Raw genomic sequence first — 15,207 nt, 5'->3', positions numbered from 1 at the left:
TATCTTTAACAGTATGCTTTCTTTTCATTTATTTAGGTACACGTAATCAATAAGACCTTTCCTCTCCTTGCAGAATAATTTCCATTGTTAATTTTAGGCTATCATTTGTTTTATTTGAACCTGTAAAACTGATTAAAAAATTGTTATTGTCTACCTTTTTCAAATTCAAAAATATAATGACTGTGGACTACATATTGGGGGTGAAGATGTTCAATCCAGCCAAACATCAGATCAGTTCAATAACTATCACACAAGTTATGCTATTTAGTGAAACAAGTTAATGTGATGTGTTGGTTAAAGTCTGTATCTATCTTATATTCATACATTTTGTATTGTTGGCTCTCAATGGAACATCATTGAACAACGTAACCAGAGAGGTGACACTGGGGACGGTAAAAGCTGTCAACAGAATTGCTACAAAATAGTCAGTGATGCTCCTTGCAGGGCAGCTCTTGGTTGGGATCCGAAAAGGTAATTTTCACAGCTACAATTGACCTGCTGAACTGAACCAAAGCTAAGAGGCTGAACCTCTGCATCTGCATTAAAAGTACGTGTGGCGCTGGGTCGATTTGTATATGAAAATGATGTTCTCATCCTACTTGAGGAAATTTCAATAACTACTGGTTGGGGAAAAAATCAGTCATGGTCAAGGAGTGACAGTCGCTTTTTAATAAAATCTCAATCATTATGTGTTCAAGGACGCTGTGCTCTGACTCCATCCTAACACCCGATGCAGCGTGTCTCTCTGAGAGAGCACTTATCTTTGTTTTAGAGGAGACCTCTTCAGGGTGGTGCCACCTGAGAAGCTGAGGAGTCCGACAGATCAGGACTTTGGTGGAGTATTCAGCTGTATGATGAAGAGAAATCGGAGATGTGCTTCTGGCTGTGTCTCTCATACAGATGGTGATTCAGTGGCAGATGGAGCCCGTCATCTTCAGCTGGGTCAGTTTGTCCTAAAGTTCTGAAACAATTCCCAGTTCATTTCATAAAACCCTTGACTGAAATCACCCCCAAAAAGTGACTGTGTGATGTACAGGTTGCCATGGTGAAAAGTGGGATGACGAATAAAGAGAGTCTACACTTTTGTCTGTAGCCTTTTGTACTGTGCTGGTAAGCTGAAGAGTGTCAGGAGGACTTACAGTGGTTACAAAATGACAGTATTGGGAATGAAAAATGCTTAATTTGTCTTTTTAATATTCTTTATTTATCATTTTTGGTTGATGCATGTTTAAAAGATTCATATTACTGGTGCTGTCCACCCTTCTGCTTCTTCACCTGCAGGTGGCAATGTTGCACAGTGACATAAAGTCACGGTACAAAAACTACAGCCTTAAAGTATATGGCTGGTAAAATATAGCAGGAGTAACTGACCATTTGACCAATTTACATACATTATTCCATTACTGCAAATTACACAACTCAGCTCCTTTTGTAAATTTAAACCTGTCACTCCATAAACTACCCAAGAAATAAATCCTGGAGCTGTATTGCAGACATAGTAACAACGAATAATGGAACAACTGCTGGGTCACTGTGACACACGGTGCCACATGTTGTCATGTCACCCATGGTGATTCTACTGGGATATGGAGGGTTTTTCAGTTTCACAGCTGGAAGCCTTCGTCTGGATATAACATGTATTTCAAACACAACACGTACTGTATTGTAAGCTCACTGAGTCAGTCACTGATTCACTGCCAATGGATCAGCTCCAAAAAGTGTAATCTGAAGACTTTGAAGTCTTGATGCTGTTATTTTACATATTGGAGAGACAATTTCCTTAGTTATTGAAATTGTTGGGGCATGCATCCCGTTTGATATAGACTCTTAACGTTTAAGACACAATCCTTTTAACACAGTCACAAAGAAGTAAAGAAATACGTGTATGCACAGATTTCCAGATATTTCATTATACCGTAGTACATTTTCTCATCTCATTTAAGACATGACTGTGAGGAGCTTGGACTACTAAAATCACTCTCAGTGTTCCCCAAACAAAACCTACCTGGAGATTTAAATCATCACAAAAAAAGTATTGCTTCAACATTTTCTCAGCCTTCACATGAGTCATCCGCGCACACTTTGAAATCTGAAGAACCACTGTTTATTTTCCACAGAGGGTTACCGTGAACTTGATCACACACGGACCAAAAACAATATTATCGCGCTATGACTTAACACTCTTCTACTTAAGCCGCGGGAGAGGCTCTTGCCGTTTAGTCAGGTGCCCACGCCTCTGTGGTGCAGGGAAACAAGCACCATCTCTACAAGGTGTAGTGTGTCTGAAGCCAGTGCCCTCTGCATTCTGGGTCAAAATGTTCTTAAAACAACAGGGAGGTACAGCAGAGTCAGTGGATTCAACTTTCTTTGGAAATTCCCAGACGTGACAGTAAGAGGAGGCACATGGTTTAGGCTAGATTAAATGAAAATAACTAAATAAATGGGGGGTCTCTTTTCAGGGGATTGGTGGTGCATTATGTGTCTGTATATATGTGTGCAAACATGGGAGAGGCCCCTGAATCAAAGAGGGTCCAGTGCTAATTTGGAGTTGAGTCAGTGACCTCTGTCCTCTGATTCACAGCTGAGGAATGCTCTTTGTGCCGCAATCAGCAGCAGACAAGAGGAGAGAAGCCTGGTCCGCAGTTGCACCTTTGACTCAAAAATGTAATCTGGCAAAATGTCAAGTGTCCCACTTTTAGCACCCTTGTTCCACACCTACATACAAATACCTCACACACAGCGACAAGTATGATGACCCTAAATCATCCAAATCTGAATGTTGAAGACCTGAACACACACGTGCAGCCAGGGGCCTCCAAAGGTCTGCTGCACAACAGGAATTCCCCTGCTGGATTAAGAAGACAGTTCTTTAGCTGTGGAGAGACAGAGTGGTGGAGAGAGAGGCCAGACCACCCTCGTTTTCAATTCATGCTGAGCCATCATGCCTAACTCACATTCACACTTTCCCCCTTCACTCAAGGCTACACGATGGAGTGTAGAGGGAAAACCTGTTGACTTTCAACAAACCTGTTTGAAGTGCAGCGAAGTCTGCACAGAGATTCAGACTAACAGGCTAACAGCTGAATAGTTACAGTACATTGTAGTTGCCCGAAAAGAAAAGTGAAAAGATTTGTTCAAGTTCATTCTTGGTTCATTCAAGGTCCACTTACTAGCTTTTTCCAGAGCACACTATCATGTGATATCAGCTCCATCCACTGATGAAGACAGTAAGATGCTGTTGAAAGCTCTGAAAAAAGCTACTAAGTGGACTATAAATCAAGATTTTTTATTGTCAAAAACAAAATAAACATTTCTCATTGTCTTTCATGTTCACTTTTTGATATGAGGTTGACTCAGCACAATTTTGATATGACTTTGCATAGATGTCTCTGCACATCCTGCATACATTAAAATGTTTTCAGTATTCAGTCAGAAATTAAAAATGAGATTATAATCGCAGTCAACCCTTCTTTCCTGAAACCACAGTGAAGACAAACAAAATGCTCATGACATAAACACTGAGGATCGTTCAGCTGTCCCACTGTATCAGACAAATATTGTATCAGCCTTTGTTGCTATAAATGAAGACACAAAAGCAGGAAGTTGCTTCAGAATGAAAACTTGCTCTGCCAACATTTTGAGTCAGTTTACCATCCTGAAACCAGCCCCTGTGGAGTTTCACATGTAGTTGGACACACTTTCGGCTTTGTCTTTGCTCAACATGTTTGTGCACATCACCTTTGAATTGTTCAAGGACACAACTGTTGAAGAAACAACACAACCCACTGTTTTTTGTGGCAATACAGACAATTCATTTTCATATGAAACCCTTCACTTTTCAAGCATTTAATTACCGTTCCAGCTAACACACACACACACATACTGACTGACTTTTTGTACATTCAATAAAACCCCTGCTGAATGCTGGTCTCTTATTGCTCTTACTAGCTTATCCTACAGTATTTTGACTGTGAAGTAATCCTAACTGACAAGTGCATTGATTTAGATTATGTAAGCTGAAACGTCATGCTATGTCAGTCTACCAAAACACAGTAAACCTATAAGGACTTCACGGAGAATTCAAAATGCACCCTTGAGACCTTCACAAAGAAATACTCATTACTCATTACTTTTTATAAATTGATGCCCATAAAGCCGCTGATGTTTCTCTTTTGCACTCACTGTATCTTTTGTCTTGTCATTATTACTATTAGATTTCTGTTATTATTAGGCCTACACTTAAAGCGCAAAGGCAATGAAGGCTACATGGTATGGCACATTATATATATCAAGTGTAAACAGTGTTATATTATGATTACAATGTTTTGGCAAGTACACAGTTTATGATGTTATTATTGGAATATACAGTCCACAGAGATGCATATAAACCTGCTCTTATACTCATAGGTTTACACTAATAAAACTTCCCATTATAAACAGTCCTCAATGGATTTACTACATAGAGGAAAAATCACATCAACACACAAATCACAGTGATTTCAATTTGACGCACAACATTGTATTTTCACATGAGAAAATTATTTTGTAACTCATATTCACACACATCACCTGAACTCCTCAAACGCACACAGAGGCACACACATGCACAGTAAAGATACTGCCATCAGTGCTCACAAATACGTTTGCATCAATAAGTGTTGGTATGTGACTGAAACAGCAAAAGAGACGCCACCAGTGGCAAAGTTTGTATCTTTGGAGGAACTAGGTTTTGACAAAAGGGTTACTAGTTGGAATCAAACTGGGAAAATATGTGCAACTTATTTGCTCCAGAGGAACTAATCGCGTGGAAGCTCATAGGTAAGATTACCTTCCGCTATTCAAAGACACACAAGTCAGGTGGATTGGGAGTTTGACTGCCTGTATTGACCTTGTCTGACCCTGAAGACTAGTGACTTCTTCGGGATGCCTTCTGACCATTGAGTTAGGATACTGCAGCACCCTGTGACCCTGACCGTAAAAAACAGAGGGTGGGTGAATATGTAAGATGTGTCTCATGACTAGAAAATGTCACTTAAATGTTAAAACACCTGCGAGTATGCAATAGCTAAAATGAACAAAGTCCAAGCTCAAGTTCAGATAAGGAATGCATGAAGTAGTATTGATCCTCCTGGATTCCTCTCAGGCTGAAGTATTTTTTCCTCCGTGTGCACACTTGTCTGTGTCTCTTTGTCCCAACAGTCTCACCAAGAGGACCCAGCCCGAGAGAGATATTGCCGTTAGAAGGTGCTTGTGTCAACTTCTGGGCCACCCCCAGCCCCCTTCTCTTCCCCTCCTGTCTGTTGCAGTTAGCCTATAGAAAGTGTATCATTAACCAGCATCAGATGACATCACAGGGCTACCACCTGCCGTATTATCTTTGCTGTTTATCTTAGACGTGACTGGTACAATAGTAACTAACCATGACCAAGTGGTACTTTTGCTGCTCAACCACATAATCGCCCTGATTGTCTGAGCTGCAGCATAAAATGATCACTCTCACCTAACATGGGCCAGTTCTGTCCTCAGACACCATTTCCTCTGTTTCTGTTTCAGTCTGATCTGGCAGACTATCTACCCTTACTTGCAGATGAGCTGTGTGTTTGCATGCTTTTTATACTAAAGACTAAATGAATCCACAGTTCTCACAGGAATCGCACATTTCGTTCATTATATCATTCAAACATGTTATGGGTTTATTCTAAAATAAACATTGAAAGATTTATGGCAGGAAACAAACTAAATCTGAGCCCCAAACAAACCTCAGATATGTGTGTTAATTTAAATGATGCCTTTGAGACTGCAGGATTATATACACAATTTAGTTCGGATTAGAAAAGAACACAAGTAGAAAGAAGGCCATGGCGCCGCCATCCTCTCAGTGTGACAACTTCTCCCGAAGTGAGGAAAAGTCAAACTCTTCCTCACTTTGCTGTGGGAGCCTCTGAACGACACCTGGAGGTCCCCACGCTGACGGAGCAGCCGAGCTGCAGCGTGGATGCTGCATACCGGAGGAGGTGCGGCACAGCAGACTCGGAGGAAGAGGAGAGCGCTGTTGTTCCGTCACAAAACTCGAGCCCAGCCAGCCAGTCAGCCAGCCAGTCAGTCAGTCAGTGCATTGTTGAAAACGGGAGCGGCGGGCTGCATTCCGCAGAAGTTGGCTGTCCCATCACTCAGAAACTTTGCCAGCAAACTTTTGGGATTGTTTGATTTTCATGAGAGGAGGATAAGGAGGTGAAACTGCGAGTGTCCGCGCGAGGGAATGGAGAAGCACAAAGGTAAGAGGATTTCGTGCTGAGCTTCGTCAATAACGTGAGACAGAGCCGCCGACTTCTCCGGTGTCTCCGTGTCATCGCTGTCAACGCATCTGTATGAACGCGCTGTGAAAGCGACCGATTTACAACAGTGTTTGGTGATAAATGTTGATTCAATACACCAAAACCGACTGTTTACTCGTACATCCAGATGACATAATGAGTCATCCCCATGACAGTTGTTTGATTGTTTGTTGATTTTGGATGCATGAGAGGCATTTGCATGTTGCCAGAAGCAGGTAGAAACACAATAAATCTGATATTTTGGCTTTTTGATTTAAAGTCTGGGATGCCACCATGAACATTTAAAGGCATCCACATCTATGAAAAGTCGATCTGAGTGCTGATCCATTCTGTAAGGGCACATTGTTTCACATATTGGCTTGTGTATTGGTCACCTGCCACTAATACTGATAATTAGATTTCCTCTGGGGGTGGGTTAGGTTAGGTAGCTTACTAAAACAGACAGGCTGTCTTGTTGAACCAGAAAGCTGCTTTTGGGCAACGAGTCCTCAGATTGAAACTACTAAGAGTTGAATGCACCCTGTGTCACCAACAATATGAAGATGTGTGGCTTATCCCTGACCGCCGCCTCCCCTCCAAGTGGGCTCTATAAAATAGTTTACACTGTGGCCACTGATGGATTCCAATAGCAGCAACATTGTTCTCACAGCATTCCTCAAATTCCTGTGGTTATTTGTCCATGAGGGATGAGCAAGGCCATTTAATACTTCCTGATTGACATAAACAAAGATTTTGAAATTACTTTTACTAGTGGAGTGGTTGCCCATGACGTGCACCTCACCTTGCTGTCAGAACATCTGAAGAAAACAGGCTAACTGGGAGGTTAGTTGTCTTTGGACCGCAGCACTGATGGGAGAAACACAACTGTGGACCACCAACACACTACGAATTCCCCTCACCTTCACTGGTCTGGGTGAGGCGACTTGCTGGACTGAAAACAATGCTGACTAGTCTAACTGGAATGGGATCTCCACAATCTAAAGGACAACAATCTTGCTGCAACATTCCCGATCTCCAGCTGACTGGACAGCCCAGGCTGTTTACTCCCACTGTCTGCGACTACATAGCCAGTGTTGCAAGCAGCCAAACACAGAGTTTTTCTGTGTATAAAAATGTAATTTGCAGTGGAGGCTTGTTGGTCTGTGTTCAGTTCATTCATTTCATCATTCATCTACATCCATCACATGTACAGTTGAAGCAATATGTCAATTGATTGATTAGATGACTGAATTAATCTGCATGTTTGAGTCATTTACAAGCAAAAATGTCAAATATTCTAATCTAGTCTAATTATAGACTAAACCATTAGTCATCTAAGACAATAGTTGCAGCCCCAATCACATGCAATATCTGAGTATACATGGATTAGATTTTGACAAAATGTAGGGGAGTGATGAATGTTTCAGAGATTACACTAATTGTCCAGCAGGTGAGCTACATTACACTGGGGAACAATTTGAGTTGAGTTAGATTTTTATGCTGATTAAAATTAGAATTGGCATGCTGATTCCAAAATTGCAGTCAGTTTTTTTCTAGCACGTCAAGTTTTTTCTCCACAGCTTACCCTCCAGATAAGCAAAATTCCACTGATTAGCTGTAGTAAGACTTGCCAGCTGATTACGACTGGACTCATCTACAGCTACGTGGCAACTTGTTTGTGCAGTCACAATTGAGACAGTGCGGTGAGAGGTGTGTGCAGCTCCCAATAGGTCAGTACTATCACACACATATCTGTTAAGTACAGTATTTTTCATATTTTTTAAGAAAACGGGGATCCTATAGTTCAAAAACTTGATGTGATAGAGAAAAACTGAGATCAGTTTTGGATTCCGCACCCAAAAATTAGTTAAAAACAGCTGTCAGACCTAACTCAACAAAAATTGTGTTCCCCAGTGTTATTCACTTGTTCACATTTCCTGCCTGAACATTATGTGTCAGTATGTTAAAACCTAAAGTGTTTTTCAAAGGTGAGCATTCAACTGATCAAAACTTAGAGAATGGTTGCACTCTAAATCACCAATTTTGGTTTAAGACAGGAGCTTCAAATATAAGCTGAAGACATTTTGCAGGGCAGGTAGTGGGAAGACCTGAGTAATGAGGATGTCATTCATTAGAGAAAGAGAGTGCCGAGGGCATGTTGAGAGATGCAGGCCAATGATCCTACACCTGGTAGTTACAGAGTGCAGAGAGTGAGCTGGTGTGTGGGGCTGAAATAAGGTTTGGAGTGCACTCCTTTGGCAGCTGCATGCAGCAGCACCAGGACACTGAATTAGATACTAACAGCCACAGGCAGCCAGTGGAGGAGGTACAGTAAAGGGAAACATGGGAAAATCCAGGGAGGCCAATAACAAGGCAAGGCATTGTTTAGTATTCTGGATATGCTCCTGTGTTTCTCAAACCTGATGCAGGTTTCATTCAAAAGGAACACCTCAGCAGCTCACGTCACTGATTCTCACACCTTCAGCCAGAGATGAGGATCAAATTAGTGAACTGAGAGCTGTTTGGTTTGAATGATCATTGGGCTGTGATGAGAGTCATTGTTACAGTAGAGGACGTACTCCAGCAGCGCCGCCCTGAAATGATTGGAGCACTGCAGTCTTTGTGTACATCTGTCTGGTTACTGTATCTTGATCACCTGACAAACTAAAAACGAAGGAACATTACTTAAATAATATACAAGTACATATATAGAAATAATTAAAAGTGTAATTTCCCCTAGATATTTCCATAAAAGGAATGGCTATGTTTGTTTATTTTTCTCTCTCCAGTATTTATCATCATTTCCTTGTCAATCAGTGCCTGCCACCTCATGCCCTTGCTTGTTTTGCTTTCCATGTTATTGTGGATCCCACCACTTTCTGGGTAAAGCGTGTCTATTTTGAATTTACTGCGCTGGCTTCACGTTCCTTGCAGCTGTGGATCTACCATGGTGGCTCCTTTTCTTGCCTCCAGCGTCAGCCGTCTTCTCCAACAATAATCTGATTCTGTAAGCACTGCCAAAACAAAATGCAAGAGAAGTGGAGGCAGACGGATTTGATTGATGGACATTTTTGAATCAGTGGATTATTCACTTGACACACAAGAAACTGCAGTTTAAAAGTTCACACCACTATTTGAGAAATGGCAGAAAATATAATCTTTTTTTTCTTTACAATAAAATGTTTATGTGCACAGCATTGTGTGTACTTTTTGATGTAGTAAAACAAGACGCAAGGCTACATCCATGCTAGCGGCTATGTAAGGTTGTGGACACAAGCAGTGCTTTGAGCTAAATGCTAATGCCTGGATGCTAACATGCTGAATGTTTACCCACGGATGTATTAAGAGAGCTGGATACACCGTCGCCACTCAGCCTTGCTGGCGATTTGTCACAGTTAGATATGCTGAGATATATTCTTATATTTATTTTTCTGTCACGTGACATCCCACCTCTTCCAGTCCCTGCCCCCCCGCGATATCTTTTAGTTTTAATTATTGCAAGCAGCACAAGCTTTCCAGATGGTTTCCTATAATATATTGTACAGTGTCCTGTAGTTATTTGTCTGAAGACCTGTTGATCTGTTGTGGCAGGAAGTTTTGAAGTGGATGCAGACAGCCTCTCTAGCATGAACAAACTATAGTTCAAATGCAGCTTACAACCATCTGTACCATTCGTATGGTTATGGCTATGGTTTTAAAGCTTAAAATGTTTGCATGTGCTGTATTGTTTGATGTAGTCCACAATGTCAAAACCACTTGTTGCTGAAAGGTTACTTTCACTTTTGTTGACCTGTGTATCTCAGTACTGGTGGTGCTGTCGTAATAACCTACAGTAATCAAAATTACTCTCAGTCAAAATAAATTGTGCAGTTTGACTATGAGTTGAAAATTAGAGTCTCAAAGGTGCTTTTCAGTGTAGCATGACAATGTAACAGAGTCAGTGGGTTTGACCTCCCATAAGCTCAGCAGAGGCAGGCAAAGATATAGGCCGTCGGGCCAGCATGGGGTCTGCTGGTTCACGTGTAAGTGTGTCATGGGCTGTACTTGCCAACGGGGAGTGAGTGGCTGCGGGTAATTCAGGAAGCTGGACTGGGCTATAAAAATGATGAAAAGAAAGACGGTCTTCCTGATCTGTGGCGGTGCAGCGCTCCACGTGAGTTTGGCCCTTTTCTCCCTCTGGGTCTTGCTCTTGTTCATTTACAACACATCAAACGTGGCTTTGTTTATTGGATACAGGAGCTCTGGATCAGACCTGTATTGTGTTTTTTTTCTCACCAGGTACTCCTTTGAAGGAAATGGTACTAAGAACAGGAGAACAGGAGCTTACTTACTTGTAATCACACACATATGCACTCTCACTAGGTCTTACTCTCCCTGCAGCCCTCCTGGCCACTTACCTGTGGGATAATAACTAAGCAGAGAAGCTTTTATGTGGGTGACTCTGAGGCGGCATTGCTAGTTAGTTTTTATTTGTCAGCAGTTGCTTCTAGTCTGTCGCTTTCTTTCTCATCAAGCCAAGACTGTGGAGCCTTGTAAAGCTCCAAGACATGGCCTCTAAAGCAGGAATCTGTTTATCACTACACAGTATATGTTAATTGAAAAATGACTGATGGTTAATGCCCACACAGAGGGGTATATACATGCATATACATCCCACACACCTCAGAACATCTACAGGATGATGCCTTTGACTGTTGGTGGAGTCTTGTGGAGCGAGGGAATGTAAGTGAGGAGGAAGACTGACGAAGGGATGAAGGCATGGTGCTGCATTAAAAAACCAATGGGAGAGAGAGAGTTAAGACTGTTATGTTACTATTATTTCCTTGCAAAATAGATAGCATAATTGGTAACTAGCATACAGTACATTAAGTTTTCTGCCCTTTGTACTGCTCTGCACGCAGGTCAGTTAATGCTGTTTGGATGTAAGCTTGTTTTGGATGTAAAAATATCTTTAAAGCTGCATTAATTGCATTCTTGACCACTTCAGGGCAGCACAAAAAGCTGTAAACACACCTTTACCTAATAAGGTTGACATAGCTAATGTATTAGCAAAAAGTTGCTTATTTTAACATCCAACAGACACAGAGCAACATTAGCATTCATTTGGAGTCCTGTGTCTGTCAACCTTGCAAATGTAAGTCCAATATTCACTCTCTTATTTAGCTCTGTTTTGGTCTCCACCAACTCCTGAACGGTAGAGAACCGTTGAGAATGGTGAGACTCAAAACAATGAGGTTGCTGGCTGTAAAACCAAAACAGAAAGAGACTAAAACGCTCCACAGAGCTGAGGGAAACTGCAGAGTCTGGTGATATTCCTAGTCATTTGATCCATTGTTCATTTAAAAATATTAGATGAGCTTTAAGAGATGATACTTTAAACTTTCACTTTCCAATTTTGTCACCATTTTACATCATTTAAGAAAAGTTTTTGGCTTTTGACCCCACAGCTGTCGTAAAAGGGCTTTTTTTCAGCATTGTTAACATTCTCGTGTAATACAAACTGTCTTGCATCTTGTTTCATTTGTCTAAATGATAACTGATAACACTGTTAACATTTCATTTGTCATTAAACTGAGCTAGCAACAGGCTACAGAAATTCCTCCTCTGTCACGGTTGGGAGTGCAAATGGAAGGGGAAGGACCTAAAGACGAAACAGGCAGACTGGTGCAGTTCAATGACTTATTGTACATAAATGAGCTTACAGGCAGGTGTTGGTAGGCAGACTGGTAGCTTCTGGTATTGGTTGACAAGCTGACAGGTAGGCACATTCGGGTCCAGGACGTTTCTAAAAACCTTTTGTGGACAAAGATTCTGGCATCATCCTCCAAACTTTATCTTCATTCTGCTCTTTTTCTCACTTCCCACATCTTTGCTCTATACACACTCTCTTTCACACACACAAACTTGCTCTAAGCCAGAATGTTGAACTGTCAGCTCAAGCCTTTATCTGCAGGGACTACAGTAACATGCACTGCATCCTAATCAAGATGAAGTTGCTCAAGTAGATGGATTTTTAGAGCATGTTTCAGCCATAAAAACGGCCTGATTTCTCCAAGGGCCGTGCTGTGAGCCTCAATATAAGTGAGACAGCACAGATCTAAAGAGTTGAAAAAGGAAAGGGGTGTTGGGAAAGATAAAGCATGACATGAATGAAGACAAGATTCAATAGTTGGGGCAGAGGGAAGATGAAAGAGGAGAAACTTATAAGTGACTGCTTCTTTACAGCTTCCGTCTTCAGTATATGTAAAAGTTCAGAGCCACAGATTGAAGTGCAAGTGTTGCTGTAAGTCTGCCCACAGACTCTCTGTAGTCTTTCTTACTTGCAGTGTCTTAAGCCTACATGTATGCCTTCACTGTTCAACTTTTTTCTCATATGACATTGGAGCTTCTGTTTCTTTTCTAATCATATCGATCAAACCTGGTTAATATTCAATGGTGCCATAGTAGCGCGCCTCAAGACTTTTTATCTGCCAAAAAAGAAAGAAAAAGAAAAAACAAACCCAAAAGAAAGTGGGGAAAAAACAACGGACAACACTACAGTAGTTCATTATGAGTCGACTGCAGGTTTTCATTTCAACCAAACAGCAACTGATTCCCCTGAGTTCCTCTTCTCTGGACTCTGCAAGCCGCTGTAGAGTTAAAACCAGTGGATTCTGCAGACTCTTTTTCCCTGACCGAACCACTGGACAACCTCAAGCTCCTCCCACATCAGACTTTTTCCCACAGTGTACAAAACACTTCCTGTCAGTAGTATATGATCTCAGCCATGACCTCCTTTCAGACCTCAACTGGCTGCAAGGCTGACACAGATTTCATTTTTGAACCGCAACATTTTAACCATGCCAAAGTTGTTTCCATAATTTTAATTTCAGAATATTCATTAATTGCATTAATAGCTCCAGCTCTGAGAATCATTAAGTTGAACCATGCTGTATTTAACTCAGGTTGTCACTCTCTCTGCAGCCTCTGTTGTGTTGCTGAATGCTATACTTGTAAACACCAATGACTGTGCACCTTAACATAAGTAGAGCAGTGCTATAAAGGTACATGCAGTCCAGTGCAGTTAAGACTGCACAGGCCTGTTCTTTAGAGAGACGAAACAATGGCTGATGTTTACAGATGTTGGGCTGTTGTGACTACGACCTGTTAAAGTGAAATAAAACACTTCAGATTCCTTTACAGAGAGATTGATATTGCTCGGACAAAACAACAAACATTTCACTGTTCCTTTGAGATTTCTCAGTGGCTTCTTTAACTTTACACACTATTTGTTCCAAATAAACCTGGGATAACGATATTTGCTAACTCTTATTATAGGTGAGGTTTCTTTTAATTTCCACTCACAGACGTATCAAAACCATTTTCTGCCTTTATGTTAAAACTCTTTACTAAATGTTTACCTGCAATGTTTAATGCACTATCTTGCTTCTAGCTTCAATATATTCTTTCACTTTTCACTCTTCTCTCTTGTGTCACTCTGTCCACTTCTTTCCCAAGTTCCTTCAGTGCTGCTATCAGACACAGGCGGCCCATTTTCTGAAGTCATCAAGTTGACACCCGCTTTTTTTTATTCAGGTTTCTACGGCAATAACACCAAAACACAGCTTGGATTAATCCAGTCATGTCCACGCAGTCCCTGCCCCACAGCTGAACCCAGCATGTTGCAGGGAGACAGAACCAGTGCCTGCCAATAGCGATCAGGCACCAATCAAATCGGTGTTTGATCCTTTATTTCAGGCGCTGCCATCAGCCAGTAATCTGCCCCGATCACCAGAGAGAGGCCAGGCTGGAACAAACCAATCATACGTGGCACCTTCTTCCAGATGTGTGAATTGAAAGTGACCCAAAGGTCAATGTCATTTGTGTGTTTTCCCCTGGAAGTTTGGTGTGTTAAAAGTCAGATGATAAGAAAAGAATCTACTCGGCTTCTTCTTCATTTTTTTTCCTGTCTTGAATCTGCGACAATGTATAAACCGCGCTATCGCCCCAACATTTTACTGCCGTGTTTGGTTACTGGTTCCAATTCTCCATTTTTCCACCACTTCTCTTTTGGGTGGGGTTGTAGCTCTGTCATTGTCAGTCACAAGATGGCCACTAGATAGGATCAGTGCTCTGTATCATTTGATGCAACATGGGACTACTACATCTACCAATCATCCGCTTCTTTCCAAATGGAATTATGTGTCTTCTCTTATTCATAAGAATGTTATATATATTTATATAAGGCATGGATTTTAATGATGAATTGTTTAATTCAACATTTTATTTAATTTACTTAGAGTATACTCATACAAATAAGCAATAGACAAGTATTCTACCAACTCAACACACATGAAATTAACCCAATTTGGGTCAATATAGCACCAACACAATGCTGCGTTAACTTTACACAGTACCCATGGGTAGAAAACCAAACAAGACAATGGGCTGTTTTTTATATTACTGATGGGTTATTTAAACAAACTAAAATGTGGTATGTGGGGGTGAACTGTAATCTACTGCAGTGACATGTACTAAATGCAAGTCACTATTTGTTATTGATTATTAATAATATGTTTATCCTTTGCAGTTTTGAATGTCATGTGCAGTTTTATGGTAAACCTTGAGCTTGTTGTGTCTAACACTGAGTCAAAGTAACCGTATTTTAGTTTGGGTAAATAACCCCAACACTGGGTCAAAACTGTGAAGGACAATTCAATTTTGATTTACCAATGAACAAGATGTTGAGTGTGTTAGCAAATCTGATATGACAAAGTACAGTAGCCTGAGACTGCTGTCTCCCCTACCGAGGATACTGGGGCAGCTGCTCCACCAGGGTGCCAAACAGATGAAATCACATTCAAATAAACTGCCAGTTAATCTCTATCATGAGTAATGGTGATATCTGTGTTGT

At 41.1% G+C, this 15,207-nt stretch overlaps 1 protein-coding gene across 1 annotated transcript in view; it reads left to right on the top strand.

The window, feature by feature from the left end:
• Nucleotides 1-6,131: 6,131 nt before the first annotated feature.
• Nucleotides 6,132-15,207, top strand: part of afap1l2 (actin filament associated protein 1-like 2) — a 35,528-nt gene continuing 26,452 nt past the window's right edge. The window contains exon 1 of the mRNA XM_070926587.1: nucleotides 6,132-6,275. Within this exon, the coding sequence (XP_070782688.1) occupies nucleotides 6,260-6,275 (16 nt within the window). The 5' untranslated portion in view covers nucleotides 6,132-6,259. The remainder of the gene's footprint in view (nucleotides 6,276-15,207) is intronic.

The sequence above is a fragment of the Enoplosus armatus genome, chromosome 20 (assembly GCF_043641665.1).
Source record: "Enoplosus armatus isolate fEnoArm2 chromosome 20, fEnoArm2.hap1, whole genome shotgun sequence".
NCBI lineage: Eukaryota > Metazoa > Chordata > Actinopteri > Centrarchiformes > Enoplosidae > Enoplosus > Enoplosus armatus.
The sequence above is the reverse complement of the archived record's forward strand: the minus strand, read 5'-3'. Positions and strand labels throughout refer to the sequence as shown.